Source organism: Solanum pennellii, chromosome 5 (assembly GCF_001406875.1).
Source record: "Solanum pennellii chromosome 5, SPENNV200".
Classification (NCBI taxonomy): domain Eukaryota; kingdom Viridiplantae; phylum Streptophyta; class Magnoliopsida; order Solanales; family Solanaceae; genus Solanum; species Solanum pennellii.
In genome coordinates, this window is record NC_028641.1 from 28,729,271 (window position 1) to 28,744,910 (window position 15,640).

The 15,640-nt window shown below is 36.2% G+C and overlaps 1 protein-coding gene across 1 annotated transcript in view; it reads right to left on the reverse strand.

The window, feature by feature from the left end:
• The window catches only part of LOC107020471 (ultraviolet-B receptor UVR8), a 21,215-nt gene extending 7,257 nt beyond the window's left edge, over positions 1 to 13,958 (reverse strand). The window contains exons 1-6 of the mRNA XM_015220847.2: positions 13,748 to 13,958; positions 8,251 to 8,437; positions 7,330 to 7,476; positions 6,145 to 6,226; positions 5,478 to 5,633; positions 3,938 to 4,111 (exon numbers count right to left, since the gene is read on the reverse strand). Coding sequence (XP_015076333.1) covers positions 3,938 to 4,111; positions 5,478 to 5,633; positions 6,145 to 6,226; positions 7,330 to 7,476; positions 8,251 to 8,437; positions 13,748 to 13,853 — 852 coding nt within the window. The 5' untranslated portion in view covers positions 13,854 to 13,958. The remainder of the gene's footprint in view (positions 1 to 3,937; positions 4,112 to 5,477; positions 5,634 to 6,144; positions 6,227 to 7,329; positions 7,477 to 8,250; positions 8,438 to 13,747) is intronic.
• Between the last annotated feature and the right edge of the window lie 1,682 nt (positions 13,959 to 15,640).

The following is a 15,640-nucleotide window of genomic DNA, read 5'->3' on the forward strand; positions in this document are numbered from 1 at the left end:
AAAAAAAAAAAAATCCTCAACACATTATTTTTTTGTTATATATGATTTTCTTGAAGACAGTATGAAGATGAAACTATGAGATTTACAATGAAAAAGCTGAATTTGATTATGTTAAAATCCTTAAGTTTTGGACTAACAGATTATGAAATCCAAAACAAAATTTCTATCTTTCCAGCAGTACAGATAATGTAGACAACTATATTTCACACATCGGAGCATTGTGGATGAAATGGAGGCTTGCCTCTGGACACTTGTGTGATATGAAGGTACCACCTCAACTTAAAGACTAGTTCAACAGAGTAGTGGTTAGCCATCCTTGTTGTATGGTGGAGTGTTGGCTAGATACATGTTACAGAGATGAGGATGTTATGAGGATGTTTAGATGGAAGTGGGCATACTAGGAGTGACAAGATAAAGAATGAGGTTATCCGGGAGTAGGTGGGAGTTGCCTCTATGGCAGACAAGATGAGGGAAGCGAGATTGCGATAGTTTGGACATATCGGGAGGAGGTATGCCGACACCCCAATGAGCGGGTGGGAGAGGCTGGTTGTAGAGGGTGCGCGGAGGAATAGAGAGATGCAAAAAAAGTATTTGGGAGAGGTGAATGGATAGCACATGGTGCAACTTCATGTTACCGAGGACATGATTTTGAATTTCAATTATCACACCATTTTGTTGTTGATATTGTTTATTTCTTGTAGACTTTACACTACTTTTGTTATTAACTGCTATGTGTTCTTCAATGTGTTAAGTCTTCTTTTACTTGAATTCACTGCTATGTGTTCTTAAACATTTAAGTCTAGGGTCTTTTGGAAATAACCCTCACTTAGTGACCCTTCCCATACCCTACTTAAAGGATTTCACTGGGTATCTTCTTGTTGTTGTTGTATATTTCACAGACTGTAGCAGCTCCCCTTTGCCTTCAAAATATTTCTTCTTTCAATATAGTCCAAGCTACGCATAGAGGGATAGCTCTCCACATTTTCTGCAGGGATGCTTCTAAACATGCAGATTCCAAACTTCCCACTACATTCCTCAATTTCATAGGACTTGCCTATTGGATTCCAAAATCTTCCATGAACATGAAACAGAACTTCCAGGTAAAATCACAGTGCATAAAATATGATCCACCGATCACATGATTAGGCAACCTTCTTTTTCTAGAATTAACTTTACAGATTGCATCTTTTGATTAAATTCATATGGCATTGACTACTCAAGACATTTGCTCTCCAGTAGCTAAACTAAACTCTATTAGAGTTCTGTTGACAATCGTAATGAATCTTGACAGGTCTCTTCAACAACTGGATGTGAAGAATGCTTTCTTGAATGGGCACTTAAGAGAAAGAAGTCTATATGGTGCCCCCACCAGGTTTTGAAGGGAAGTACAAGTCAAAGATATGCAGGCTTAGAAGATCTCTTTAAGGTCTAAAACAATCTTCAAGGCTTGGATCGAAAGGTGTTACTCAATTTCTGAAGAAGCAAGGGTATGTGCAAGGACAAGCAGATCACACAATGTTTACTTGACATTCAATATAAGGAAAAACAACAGTTCTTATAATGTATGTTGATGATATCATCATCACAGGGGATGATGTGGTTGAAATAAAAAATCTAAAAGAATCTCTTGCCTCAGAGTTAGAAATAAAGAACCTAGGCCTGAAGAAGTACTCTCTCAGCATGGAGGTTGCATGATCGAAGAAAGGAATTGTAGTGTCAGAAAGGAAGTATGTTCTTGATCTGTAAAAAGAAACTACAGTGAGTGGTTGTAGACCAACTGAAACTCCAATTGATCCAAATCTAACGTTTGTAAAGGAAGGAAAATTGATCGATAGGGGCCAATATCAGATTGATAGGCAAGTTGATTTGTCACATACTAGACCTGATATTTTCTTTGCTATGAGCCTAGTCAGTCAGTTCATGCATTCTCCACGAGAAGAACACCAAGAAGCTGTGTATCGAATCATAAGGTATCTAAAGAGTTCTCCTGGGAAAGGGCCGTTCTTCAAAAAGAATGAGCAAAGGAGTGTTGAGGCTTATACAGATGCATACTGGGCTGGTTCATCTATTGATAGAAGGTCTGCATACGTACTGGGATGGTTCATCCATTGATAGAAGGTCTACGTTTGGATACTGTACATTTGTTTGGGGAAATTTAGTGACATGGAGAAGTAAGAAGCAAAATGTGGTGACTCGAAGTAGTGCTGAGGATGATCCAATTTGTGAAACATTGTGGCTCAAAAGATTTTTGAAAGAACTAAGAAGACCAGTGAGTTTTCCAATGAAGTTATATTGTGACAATAAGGCTGCCATAAGCGTTGCTCATAATCCAGTCCAGCATGATAGAACAAAGCATGTTGAAGTGGACTGACACTTCATTAAAGATAAGACTGAAAATGGAAGTGTGTGCATTCCTTTTTGTTCCAACAACCGAATAAGTTGCAGATATTTTCATAAAAGGTCTTTTCAGAACTACTTTTGAGTCCTTCATAAGCAAGTTAGGCATGTCCGATATTCACATGCCAACTTGAGGGGGAGTGTCGAATGAGTTGGCACTTGGCATATTAAGTCATAATCGCTCCAAGTATGAGCTGGCAGATTTGACTGTAATTTGCTTGACAAATAAGTTGGCAGATTTGATTATAATCTGCTCTTGTAAATATGGGATTAGACTATAGGGATTGGTTAGTTTATTTGGTCATAGTTGTTCTCTTATACATATTGTATTGCACTATGAATAAATAGATACTTTTTGCAAAAAGTGTCTTACAAGTATAAAGCAAGAATCTTGACAACCCCAAAAAAAGAAGTTAAGTTGTTCTAGAATTCTCCATTTTGAAAAGTGAGTTATTTAATTCCATATAAGGATAAGGAATGAAGGAGAACACAGTTCAAGCTATATCTCGTCTAGTTCCTATTTTCCATGTTTTACATCTTCATGCAGAACCAATGGACATCTCCACGCATAAAGTTACTTTGTCAACCGGCTCGTTCTTAAAGATCAGTAATGATGATGGGATTGATATTTTCAAAGTCATATTTTAAGCACTTCTTACCTGATAAATTTAACAGTCTTTCAAATTTTTAACTCATGATTTTTACACAATCCATAGTAGATCAAGTACTACCTGATAAGGGGGAGTATACTATGAATACATTGAGAGTGCAACAAGATATATCCATGGGAAATAATTTTCCTTTAACAGTTATTCCAGTGTGTGAATTGGGACATGTTAGGCACGTAAGCTATGAAAAAGTCAATTGTTTTCGGATTTTGGCGCCCACATCTCAAGCATGCACAAAATAGACCAAATAAAATCCTACTATGTAAGCAAATTATGGATACATTTTCCTGTTCACGTCTTGCATTGGTCAAGTCCTCAAGTATATGTAGTCAAAAAAGTGTCTCTTCTTGGAATGCAGCTCATGATTTCATTGGGCTATCAAATTTTTTGCTTGAAAATTAACAGATACACTTTCATCTGACTTTCATCTCTTGAAAATTTCGGGTACCTAAAATCTATTACTGGGCATAGGCAGCAATAATATTTTTTATTTCCTCAATAGCTAAATTAGGGAACTACAGTTTCATAATGTAATGCTTCCGAGATTACCAAGTAGTATTTTTTAAAAAACACAGTTAAAAAATGGCGAATACCATGCAGATAAGCTAACAGAAGTTATAGCCAGGTGCTTTTAACCAAGGAGATGTCAAATTTCAGTAAAAGTCAATGCAGAATACAAATACTTTGTAATGATGTTCAGTCAGGTATATAGTTTGGATTATGCAGCTATAAAGCATTAAATAATAACTTGTAAAGAGGAACATCAGCAATCCCCAGAAAAGCAGACAATAGAGTGAAACAGTTCCCATTAACTTTCCATCTATACCTCATAAAATGTTGAGCAGAAAGTTTTCACATAAAAGAAAAAGTACCTGAGAAGTAAAACTTCCATGCAAAGCTTGAACCTTATGAGGAGAGAGGTGATCCTCAAAATCACCATGTCCTAGTTGACCATATTTGCTCCAGCCATACGTATATAAAGCACCAGAAGAGGATACACAGATAGTATGACGCCAACCACATGCAACAATGAACATCTTTTCTCCCTGTAAATCTAGATATCAGATGAGTAGACGGGGCTAAAAAGGAGCGCCACCAGACTGCAGAAGGTTATATCCAACAGTCTGTACAGAGTGTTATTGAATACCTATCTCAAGAATCAAAGAAAACAAAATAGTTCACTATGAAATTCAACATAAAAAGATCTATAAGCAAAATTCAATATTTCAGCTCTATAAGCGATATATAAAGTCAGCTCCTAGTAAAGGACTACTCTAAGAGGATCAAGGTCATGAGCATATCACTAGATTAGAGATGTTGACTGGGAAGGATCACCCTCTAATAGACATTCGACATGCAGATATATGATAATGTGTTCTAGTAGGAGGTAATTTGGTGTCGTGGAAGGGTAAGAAACAATGTCTCGTTGCTTGATCTAGTGCAGATATCAAAGCATGTAACATTGGCTGCAACAACTTGTGAGCTTGTTTGGATCAAACAGCTGTTGAGAAAGCTAAAATTTGGTGAAATTGGTTAGATGGAACTTGCGTGTGATAATCAAGCTGCCCTTCAAATCTCATCAAATCCGTTTCATAAAACGAATAAACACATTGAGATTGAGCGTCACTTTGTCACAGAAGAAATGATACTCTCAGGAGATATTGTTACGAAATTCGTGAAGTCAAATGATCAGCTTGCAGATATCTTCACCGAGTCCTTCACTAGTCATCATATTAATTACAACTGTAACAAGCTAGGTACATATGATTTGTATGCACCACAGCTTGTGAGGGAGTGTTAGAAATAAGTATATGCAATCCTACTTAGAATAGAAATAGGAATCCTAGTTGGAAAAGGAGTCCAATGTAGTAACTACAAATACAGTCTCAGTGTAATAGTGTAAATAAACAATTCAATAAAAAATTTCTCCAACATTTCTAACAAACCCAGAAGAGCATTGAGCAGAACAAGAATTCTGATACAAAAACAAATTTGGAAGCAAATACTCTGTCTATTCCAATTTATTTGTCCTAGTTTGACTTGACACGAAGTTTAAAAACTTTAAAAAAACTATTGAATCTTGCGGTCTTAGGTCTTAAGCTGACAAGTATAATGTAACAAAATGCTCTTTAGCATGGCATGTGGGGACATTCGAATTAAGGAGTTGCCAAATTAGGAAAGAGGCATTCGTTTTTAGACAGACTAGAAGAAAGACAATAAAATTGAAAGAAATGAAGAATTAAACTGTGTTGGCTGCCAGCAATACATCTTTTGGAGCAATAACAGATACAGGTTAAACAGATTCTTGCTTACCACAAAACAAAGTCTTAAGCTCAGTAGTACAGTGTTGTCACTGTAATTAATAAATAGCCTTGTAGTAATCAACATAAACATTCCATAGAAGATGCCTACCACATCGGCTGAAACTTTTTCTGGAACCAAGCGATCATTTCGGTCACCTAAGCCCAGATTACCATATCGACCCCAACCCCAACCATAGAGTTCACCATCTTCTGTAACAGCAGCTGTATGTTCAGCACCGGCAGCAACCATCTTTACGGGTATTCCCTGCAAAAGTGTGTTGTGAGTCAAGTAAATTTCATATATTCTGGTACCAAATCAAATGTGATGCACCAACCAAAGAAAATCAATTTCTTATCAAGCCATTCATCCAGAATGATTCATGTTTTGCCATTCAAGAAAAACCAAAATTTCAATTACAAAAATCAACTATGTCCACCCTTGGATCACTAATAAAGAAGAGGCATATCATCTATATCAGGTTTCGGCTGGAGTTACATGGTGATCTTTGCAAAATGAAAAGCAACAAAGAAATGACAACTCAAATCAAGTAATCTCACAAAAATACTCTCATTACGTGGGCAATTTGAAGTTTATTACCACCATATGTATAAAGCTATTAATTTACTAGGATACCAAACATACAAGCTAAGTGAATCCATACACTTGGCAAAGAATTAATACCATATTTTATAAGTTACTAGAAATGCTACCAAAAAGTTTGTGAAAGAATAACAATACTAACTACATAACTTGACAAACAATTAGCAAGGAATACCTTGAAAGCTTCAATTTTTCGAGGCACAAGAGAGTCCTCCGTGGTTCCAAGGCCTAGTTGGCCATTTTGATTTCGCCCCCAACTGAAATTGAATGCTCACAGTATTAGTACTTGGCATTCCAGTTTCCAGATGAAAAGAAGCAGCTTTTGAAAAATCTTATATTAAGAAAGCATGTCTAAAGTTATCCAAACTAGATTGCTATATCATATATTCAGAAATTACATAAAAAGTGTTCGGAAACTAGTCACGAGAAAGATGGGACAGCAATATAGAAGTGGGCATAATATAACAGAATGTGCAAGGAAGTGATTTCTGTCCTCCTTTTAGTTTGAGCAGGAAGTGGAGACAACAGGAAATAGATGTCTTTTTATTGGGGAAGAAAGAATTGTATGCTTTCCAAGTAAACATACAATTTGTGAACTCAACTCTCTTTTTATTATTTGATAGTTTTGCGAGAACTCTGCCGTTTTGACTGGTAGGATTTACTTGTTATGTTCATCAAATAAGAGATCTTCAAACTCCCTCTGAAACTTCAATGTCATGTTTTAGTTTTTGTGATTCAAATCTTAAGTTGGAAATTTGTGCCTGTTAGCTAGAATGTTACACGTAGTTTCTTCTGTTCCAACTTTCTAAAATGGTGGTTCTAACCATCCCAATTTCTCTTTAAGAAGACAGTAAGCACCTTCATTTTCATTCTAGAAATGGCTAAATTCTTGCAGACAATTAATAATTTTTAACTTGAAGTAGCAAAAGGTTGTCAGAGCCACAATTTTGTAGAATAAAAGATTGCCCCAAGTTTGCAGAATCTATTTTGCTCGGACTCTTCAAAAATGCCAACGCCAAAGTAGTGTATTTTTGAAGAATCCGAGACGGGTGCGGCATCAAAAGTGAAGAGTCCGCAAGTGCAGAATATCTGAAAGTAGAAAGGTTGATGAGCTACCAATGTACTTTAAGGAATATAAACAAAAAATGAGACCAGAAACCTCTGAGTTAAGCATTGATAGAAGATTGATGCAGATGGTAAAAATCACTGAAGCACCTAATGTAGATTGGATATATGTAATAGCAACACTATCAAGAAAACAAAAACGAACATAAAGTCTTTATCAAAATAAAGAGAAAATAAATGTGCATAAGGTTTATTAGATCCACCAAAACTAGAGCTCAAGAGCAGCAGCACCAACCTCTGCACTTCGCCTCCCATGGTAACAGCAAGACAATGGCTATCTCCACATGCAATCTGCTTAATGTGTATACCATGAAGTGCTTTAATTGGTTGAGGAGTGAACAAATCACTGGAGTTTCCATGACCCAATCTCCCAAAATCACCCCTACCATATAAAAAAAAACCTGCTGATTTGGTCCAAATGCATGAAAACAAAAATAAAATGTACATGCATTCGACATAGAAGGTTAATGTTCTTCATACTTCCATCAAACAGATTATCCTTGGTACGATACAAACACCTATTATTGGACAAATCAGAGCACTCGCATTTCTGCTTTCACAGTGAAAACCATGAAGAGTTGCCAAAATTGTTGTCTGGGAAAACTAAAAGCAAGTTCAGTGATAAGACACACTATTCATAGGTAAAACACTCATCACGAATCTACATATATTGGATAATGAATGGCAAACTGAATTTTGTAACGGGGTCCTGCACCTTTAGGAAATGTTAATTAAGAACTTCAGCATGAACTTTCCATCATCATTCTTGAATCCATCAAGATTTCTAGATTACCGTTTGGCTTCTACTTCTTTTCATCTATCATGGTCACCACTAAAATAAAGCTGAAATGGCATAGAGATCAAGGTTTCCACTATTGGAAACAGGAATGCACAGTAAAGAATGGTTGGTTTTGTACCTGGTCGTGAATAGTTTATGGAATGGCATAGAAATCATAGCATGGTCAAACAAAGGGAGTAATATCTAAACCACAAAAGTATTAAGAATTATCATGTACGTTCTAACAGCCAAATACCTGAGGCAACATATTTTTAATAGCTAATACCAAGAATTTACCAGTTATCAACTTTCACACAGATTCTAAATTCCATCATAATAATGCATTAAATAGAAATATTTGATGGAAAGAAAGCCTACCATCCCCAGCTATAGACTTGCTTTAAGGCCTCCGAGTAAGCAGTTGTATGATCAGCTCCGCAAGTGACAGATACTATTTCCTGCCCATCCAATGCACTCACCTGAGTTGGAGAAAATCGATCTTCAGCATCCCCAAGGCCAAGCTGACCATCCTCTCCTCTTCCCCATGAGCAAACAACATTTCCAGCTGCAATTACATTGATTACATCTACTACCCATCACACAGAAAAGCTTGATAATTTGAGTTGGTAGCTTAAGTACTGAATCAAACTCTTCTATTATGCAGTACTGCCTGCTAGAACAACAGCATACTAGTGTGATCTCACAAGTGGGTAGGATGTATGCAGATTGCAGAGCTTATCCCTACCTTTTGTGGGGTAGAGAACATGTTTCCGATAGACCCTTGGCTCGAAAGAAAAGAGAAGAATTTGAAGCATGGTAGCATGAAACAATGACAGAAAAATAGTACTACTCCAAGTTTAAATTAAAAATAAGGTATCATGCAACAAACCATAATTAATTGATTGGAATTGTTATAAGATAACATTTTGAAACCAGCTGAAATTAAAACAGACATGTTTGAGATCCAGTTCGAGTAGGTCTAAGTTTATTAATTATGCTTGGGTTAATCAGTACTCCAGAAGAACTACCTGAAGCTAGCAACTGCAGTCAAACACCGAGTCATAGCATCTATATGTGGGAAGGTGGGAAGTTTATGCATCAAGTTCGCCAGAACAGAGGCAGATACCATTGCATATCTGATGAAAATGGAGCAAGGGAAAGTTGCAATCAGAAAACAACCAGCTGTTCAATCTGTATCAGGTTTGGAAAACAAATTGAATATGAAGATAACAAATTTAGAGATTCTCAAGAATTTTGACCATGCCAGTAGTAAAGGCAATGAACATACCGACTTTTACTTATAAACGAGGTAAGCTCATATCATGGAATGTTAGGGGTCTAAATGGAGAAACAAAAGAAGAGTCCTTAGGTCTTTGATTCGGAAGTGGGTGGATTATGCAGTTTCGGCGGCTGATGGAACTCAAGGAGGTGTCACAAGAGTTGTTTGTCAGGCAAGGAACTTCTGAAAGGAATTGCCTCTGTTTCCATTTCCAGCACCTGCCTTAACAATGATTTAAAATGGGAACTTTGTGGTGTTTATGCTCCTTTAAGCAGACGAGCAATGTATGGCTTGAACTATCAGCAATAAGAGGTTTATTAGATGATATGTTGATCGTGTGAGGTGACTTCGATGTCACAAGGCTTCCTTGTGAACGCAAGCACAACCAGAGGATTACAGTCAGCATGAAAGAATTTTTTGAGTTCATAGAGGAACTTGAATCAATGATCCTCCACTTCAGGGATGCCCTTACACTTGTTCCATGGAGTAAAACACCACTACTGCTTCGCGGATGGTTAGGTGTCTGCTCTCAGCTGACTGGGATGACAAATCAGCTCCATCAGACAAGCTGTCTGATGCAGAATAGAAAAGAGCAGAGAATTCAATGGAACAGTTACTAAAACGGCAGGGAAATATAAGAAATTGGGCTAATATTAGCTAATTACAGTTAGGGTATATTTCATAGATGAAAGTCATTAAAAGAAGAACATTACAATATATAGTATTCTCAACCCTAGATGATTTGTCATGCTCCTCCTTAAGAGATAAAGAAGGTAAAGAACTATTCTGCAGAAAAAGGTAAAAGGACTGGATAGGGACCCTTCTAGTAATTATGGGGTCTAATGTGTAAATAACATGCCTTGAGCTAAGAAGGTATGGAGGACTAAACTGTCTATCCAACTAATGATCTTTTAACTGACTAAACGGTTATGTATCACATTGCAAGCCTAAGTTACACCTCCCATGAGCTTCTATCTGCTGTACTGGATGCTCCTCAACCACAATCTGCATCACTGTCTCGCCAAAGCCTTTCTTAGACCTTACACCTATTGTTCTTCAGCTGGACAATGGAAACATGACAGGTCTTATTTTAAATTTGAAAACGTGTGATAGGAAGAAAAGGGTTTCATGGAAGTGGTACATGGGTGGTGAAATTCATTCCAGATTCGGGGCCAGACAGGTTTTTTTTTCGCAAATAAGCTGAAAATGTCTTGAGGAATTAAGAGAATGGAACAGAAACTGTTATGGTAATCTGGAAAAGAGAAAGGCCAAGGCCTTAAAATCAATTCAACAAGTAAAATTGCATAAACTGGGGAATACAGTGAGAGAGAATTGTTGTACAAGGCTGATTTGTCCATGGAATTAAAAGAAATTTCTTGGAGACAAAAATCCAGGTGTCTTTGGCTTAAACAAGGGGACAAAAACACATTTTTTTTTTTTCACAAAAAGGCCAATGCACACAAACGTTAGACATTTGGCCAATTGCACCCCTTCTTGAAGGACGTTGTCTTAACCATTCTCATTTAGGGCAAAATAAGGCTAGACATTTGGGAACTCAGGCTAGAGGAATTTGGGTTGCTTCTCCTGGCAGCAAAAGTAGACCACTGTTCTCGCATTTGAGTAATTCCAGCATTCCCTTTTTGACAATTCTTTTATCCAATACTCTGATGGATTCAATAAGGGGCTGACTAGTTTGTGGTAGAAAATGCAACTTAAGTGGCTAGTGGTGGTTGACTCAAGAAAGAAGGAGATCCATGAATCTTATGCAAGCTGGATTCTGAGAAAGCTTATTATTATATGTATTGAAATTTTTTTGACTTCATATCTTAAAGGTGAGTTTTGGGGACAAGTAGAGAGATGAATCAAAATTTGCATTTCTACCACCAGATTCTTAACTTTGGTGAATGGGCGTCATGTGTTTTTTTGGGAATTTGAGGGGTTAAAATAGGGTGATCCATCATCCTTTATCTGATACAGTGAAATGATGGATCCGACCGTCATTGGAGGTTTATTGAACGGATTTTCAGTTCTTCGTTTAGAGAGGGGATAGAAATGTGACGGTTACACATATCTTATTTACTCACGATACTTTGATTTTCCGTGATGCAGAGGTTTCAGACTAGATTACTTCAGACAAAATTCTATTTAATTTTCGGTTGTATCAGAACTCAAAATCAATCTCAAAAAATGTGAGATCACTCTTGCAGGAGAAGGAGATAATACTAAAGAGATTGATTTGTAAGGTGGGTAATTTTACAGACTGTATATGATCTACCATTGCATGCTTCGGGGAAAGGCCTGATAGTGCGCAATCAGATAATTGAGAAAGTAGAAAAACAATCAGAGGGTGGCCAAAGAGATACTTGTCGAAAGGAGGGAATAGCGTATTACGTGAGCTTATAGTGAAGGAAGTGTTGCATAGTTGGACATACAGGAGAGGGAAGAAAAGTCTTAAGGGCATGGAATATTCCTCTTTAGCAAAAGGGACATCTATTGCACCACTTGTCTTATGAGAAACTCATATAGTTGGCTCATTAAAAATCAGACATCACAATTAGTATTCCTAGAACCAACTCGCCCTTTCTGATTGTCTATCTGGAGTAATAGATAGTGTTGTGGTGTAACTGAATCATTAGTCCTTTGGAAGATCCTTTCCAAAATAAGCTCAAGAATACGATATTTCTATCTGTGGCAACGAGGGAGTCCACGTAACTGGTAAATACTATCTAAAAACATTCAAGCTACTTATTGAGCTATAAATGAATGACTTGAGGACATAATACGCATATTTGTTGTACCTATAAACCACCAAAATGGTATCTTTGCCTTCAGGTAGACTTTCCACATTAAAAGCTTACAATCCCAACCGTTATTAGAGTGGTTGCACGTTGCAACAGCTCTATATAAAAGACTTCTTTTTGTGATAAATGACACATCCTAGTACCATTATTTTGTAATGTCTTATTACATAGTGGACCCATAAAATGCATATGCTATAAGATTTTGTATATTGTATATAGAGATGACTGGAAAAAAAAAAGAGAATTCCCAAAAGTAGGATTTTGTATATAGGGATTCCTTCTATAGATTTGCCTTCTTTTCATTTTTTTTTCCAAAAATGAGATATTCAGTCCATTTCATTCAAGTAATGGAAGCCTTGGAACAACGATAAAATTGTCTCTCCGTGATCTATAGTTAACGAGGTCGAGTCGTGAAATCAATCACTAATACTTACATTAAGGTAGACTACAATCATCCAGGGGCGTATCTACATAGTCTTGGACACCCTTCGTCGGAAAACCATACCGTATATACAAGTACAATAATATACAAAGTGGTTAAATATCATATTTTGGATATCTTTTACACAATAAGGTGTTATAGCCTACTGATTTAAGGTGTCTTGAAAGAGATAAGCGTTTAGCCTGAGATCCGATCCGAACAATCAGTCGAAGGAGCGGAGCTTAGAGCCTTTACTTTATGTAAAGCGCATATTTGAGTTCAAATATCATATTTTGGATATCTTTTACACAATAAGGTGTTATAGCCTAGTGATTTAAAGTGTCTTGAAAGAGACAAGCGTTTAGCCTGAGATCCGATGCGAACAATCAGTCGAAGGAGCGGAGCTTAGAGCCTTTACTTTATGTAAAGCGCATATTTGAGTTCAAATCTCGTTCGCAGCATTAAGCCTCTCTTTTTTGCACTCATTCATCCAAAAGAAAAAATGCTCAAAAAATTTCATGTATATTACCTAATTTTTTTCAAAATTTTTCATATATATTAGGTAGCATAATTTTAAAATTTCTAGTGCACTCATTCTTTGTGAAATTTCCAATGACGCCATTGCAATCATCACACACACCCTCCGAGTATGGCTTTCCAAGACCTTACTTTTGGTGCACCGAACTGCCCCCTTTTTTTATCCATTCCATTTATATTGCTATATATAGTTCATGGAGTAAAAAAAATCTTCAACAAATACAAAATTTTTTAAAGAAAGCATTTCAGTGTTCTCCTTTTGTCAGTCCACCCTATAATTATTAGGGAATTAATTATTTAGATGTTTTTATTTTTATGAAGATATAAGCAAATATCACTTTTATTTAAAGTATTTTGGAAATTATCGCTCATTTAAATTATAAAAATTCGCCCAAGGGTTTTGATTTAGAAATTAGAATTAAATTAGGATGAAGGGCGTTGCTATGTTGTGGTGGGAACAAAAGCCCAAATAAAAGATGTGATAAATGTGAAAGCAGAGATTACGATTTTACCCATAGTATATTTAATAACGTGGACCATTATTGTCCATGCAAATTCTAAACACCTTACCCAATACTCAATCCCTCTCTTCCTCATCTCTGTACTGTTCATCAACATTACTTGCAGAAGAGACGAAGGAAGCAGGAGCGGAGCCATAGATAAAAAATTTTTTATGTATATTCGAATCCCTTCTACTCTATGTAGGTTTATTTCTACATATTTTGAACTCTTATTGAAAATCATATTAAAAGGAAGGGTGGGAAAAGCTAACCACCTGGAAGATAAACTAATTTGATACGAGAGTTAAGAAAGAAAGAAATGGAAGGGTGAACTTACAGAGAAGAGCAACGGAGTGACTAGCTCCAGCGGAAATGAGAAGCACTTTCCGAATCGGCCTAACTGCGGTATCACTATTGCAATCACCACCTCTTCCGTCCGCCATTTTTGACCTAATGTACCTTCTCTGTATTAATTAAAATGTGGAAAGATGTGGAATTTTTTTTATGCAAGGAGTAGAGAGCATGGAAGTGGGTACACACTGAATTTATACTAGTGATAGAGACGCCACATGTTCCTAACTCCTCTCCTCCCACACACACATGTGCTAACTCGTGTCCTTGCACATGGGACCCACCTTTTCTTTTTTTTTTTTCAATCAGTATAGTGTGAATTTTACTTCTTAACACTTTTACTAAGCACACCAGGCGATATTTCACCATCTTTTCACAATTTTGTAAGGCTTTTTAATATTAGATAACTAAGGAAATGAAGAAACAAAACTATTATATTGCTCGGAAGATTGTTTGCCTTTGTCAGTTGATTTTCTAAGTATGATGTTTCTTTATTTATATTACTCTGTTTTACAAAGAATAATCTAATTTGAATTGATATGAAATTTAACAAAATAAAGAAGACTTGGATTTCATGGTTCTAAATTAAAGTTATATCAAATTTACAAAATTGTACTTTTGATCTTATGACCTTAAACAACGTGGAAAGGTGAAATTAAAATGTTACAAAAAAAAGGTCATTCTTTTCGAAACAGACTAAAAATAAAATAGGATCATTCTTTTTTAAACGGATGAAGTACTAAATTAAAATCTATTATGTAAAGAATAATCATTATTATGTAAAGAATAATCATTACATAAGCCCCTAGTATTTATAAACAAGCCCTTGTTATAAAATTTAATACATGCCTAGAATATTCCGAGGTCTTTCAAGAATTCTTCCTAGATATTCTAAAGTTTTTTCAAGAAACTCTCCATGGCTCTAAAAAATCTTCCAATAAATGCTTATCGCGTAAGCTTCCAGATAGGTAATTTTATGTCACATGACGTCTATGTGGCAGGGTGACATGACAGGTCATCACACTATCCCCTATATGATGTGGAGATGATCGTGACACATTGATAATGCATTAAATTCTCAAATTTTTTCTTTAAATAGCAACAAGTCTTCGTACTGCTCCCATGTGGCTTTTTTTTGTGATAGGAATATGGCAGTAACTTTTTGCCCTTGTTTTCGCCTACACTCACAGTCAGTCAATGATATTTTTATCTCTCGACTATGCGAGGTGGTGATAGTAATAAGTGCACAACTCGATTAGCCTCTGTATGGGTCATATTTGTTTTTGTGGTATGAAGAATCTTTAGATATGGAGGCATGTCAAGATTGTACATGAGATCTTACCCACCTTGGAAAGGATCTTAAATGGACCCTCATATTTGTGAAATAGATTGTGGTGCATGTCTCGTTGCGTCTTGAGCTGTCTTGGGGTAAACTTTACCATGACCATGTCCGAACTTTACAGTCTGTGGGATGCCTCTTGCGATCCACAAATTTCTTCATCCGCTTAGCTAGCACGTCATGAACAATCTTAGTAAGTCTTGGAAATGCACAACCATGAATCATCCACCACGCTAAAAGATGAAAGTTGTCTTCTTCATTCTTAAGATTTTTCAATCTTAAAGATTTCTTCATAATCAGATTGGTTAGAAGAATCTAGATCAAAATACCCTCTCATGTAATAACTAAGACTATCTTCTTTAGCCTTAGAACTTTTAAGAATACCCTTTCACGTAATAACTAAGATTATCTACTTTAGCCTTGGAACTTTGAAGAACATCTATTTTTTAAGTTGTTTCCATGAATATATGTGTCATACATTAATCTAGTGTGCAATTTAATGTTATTTTTATAGTAAGACATTTCACAAAAAATTTCTTA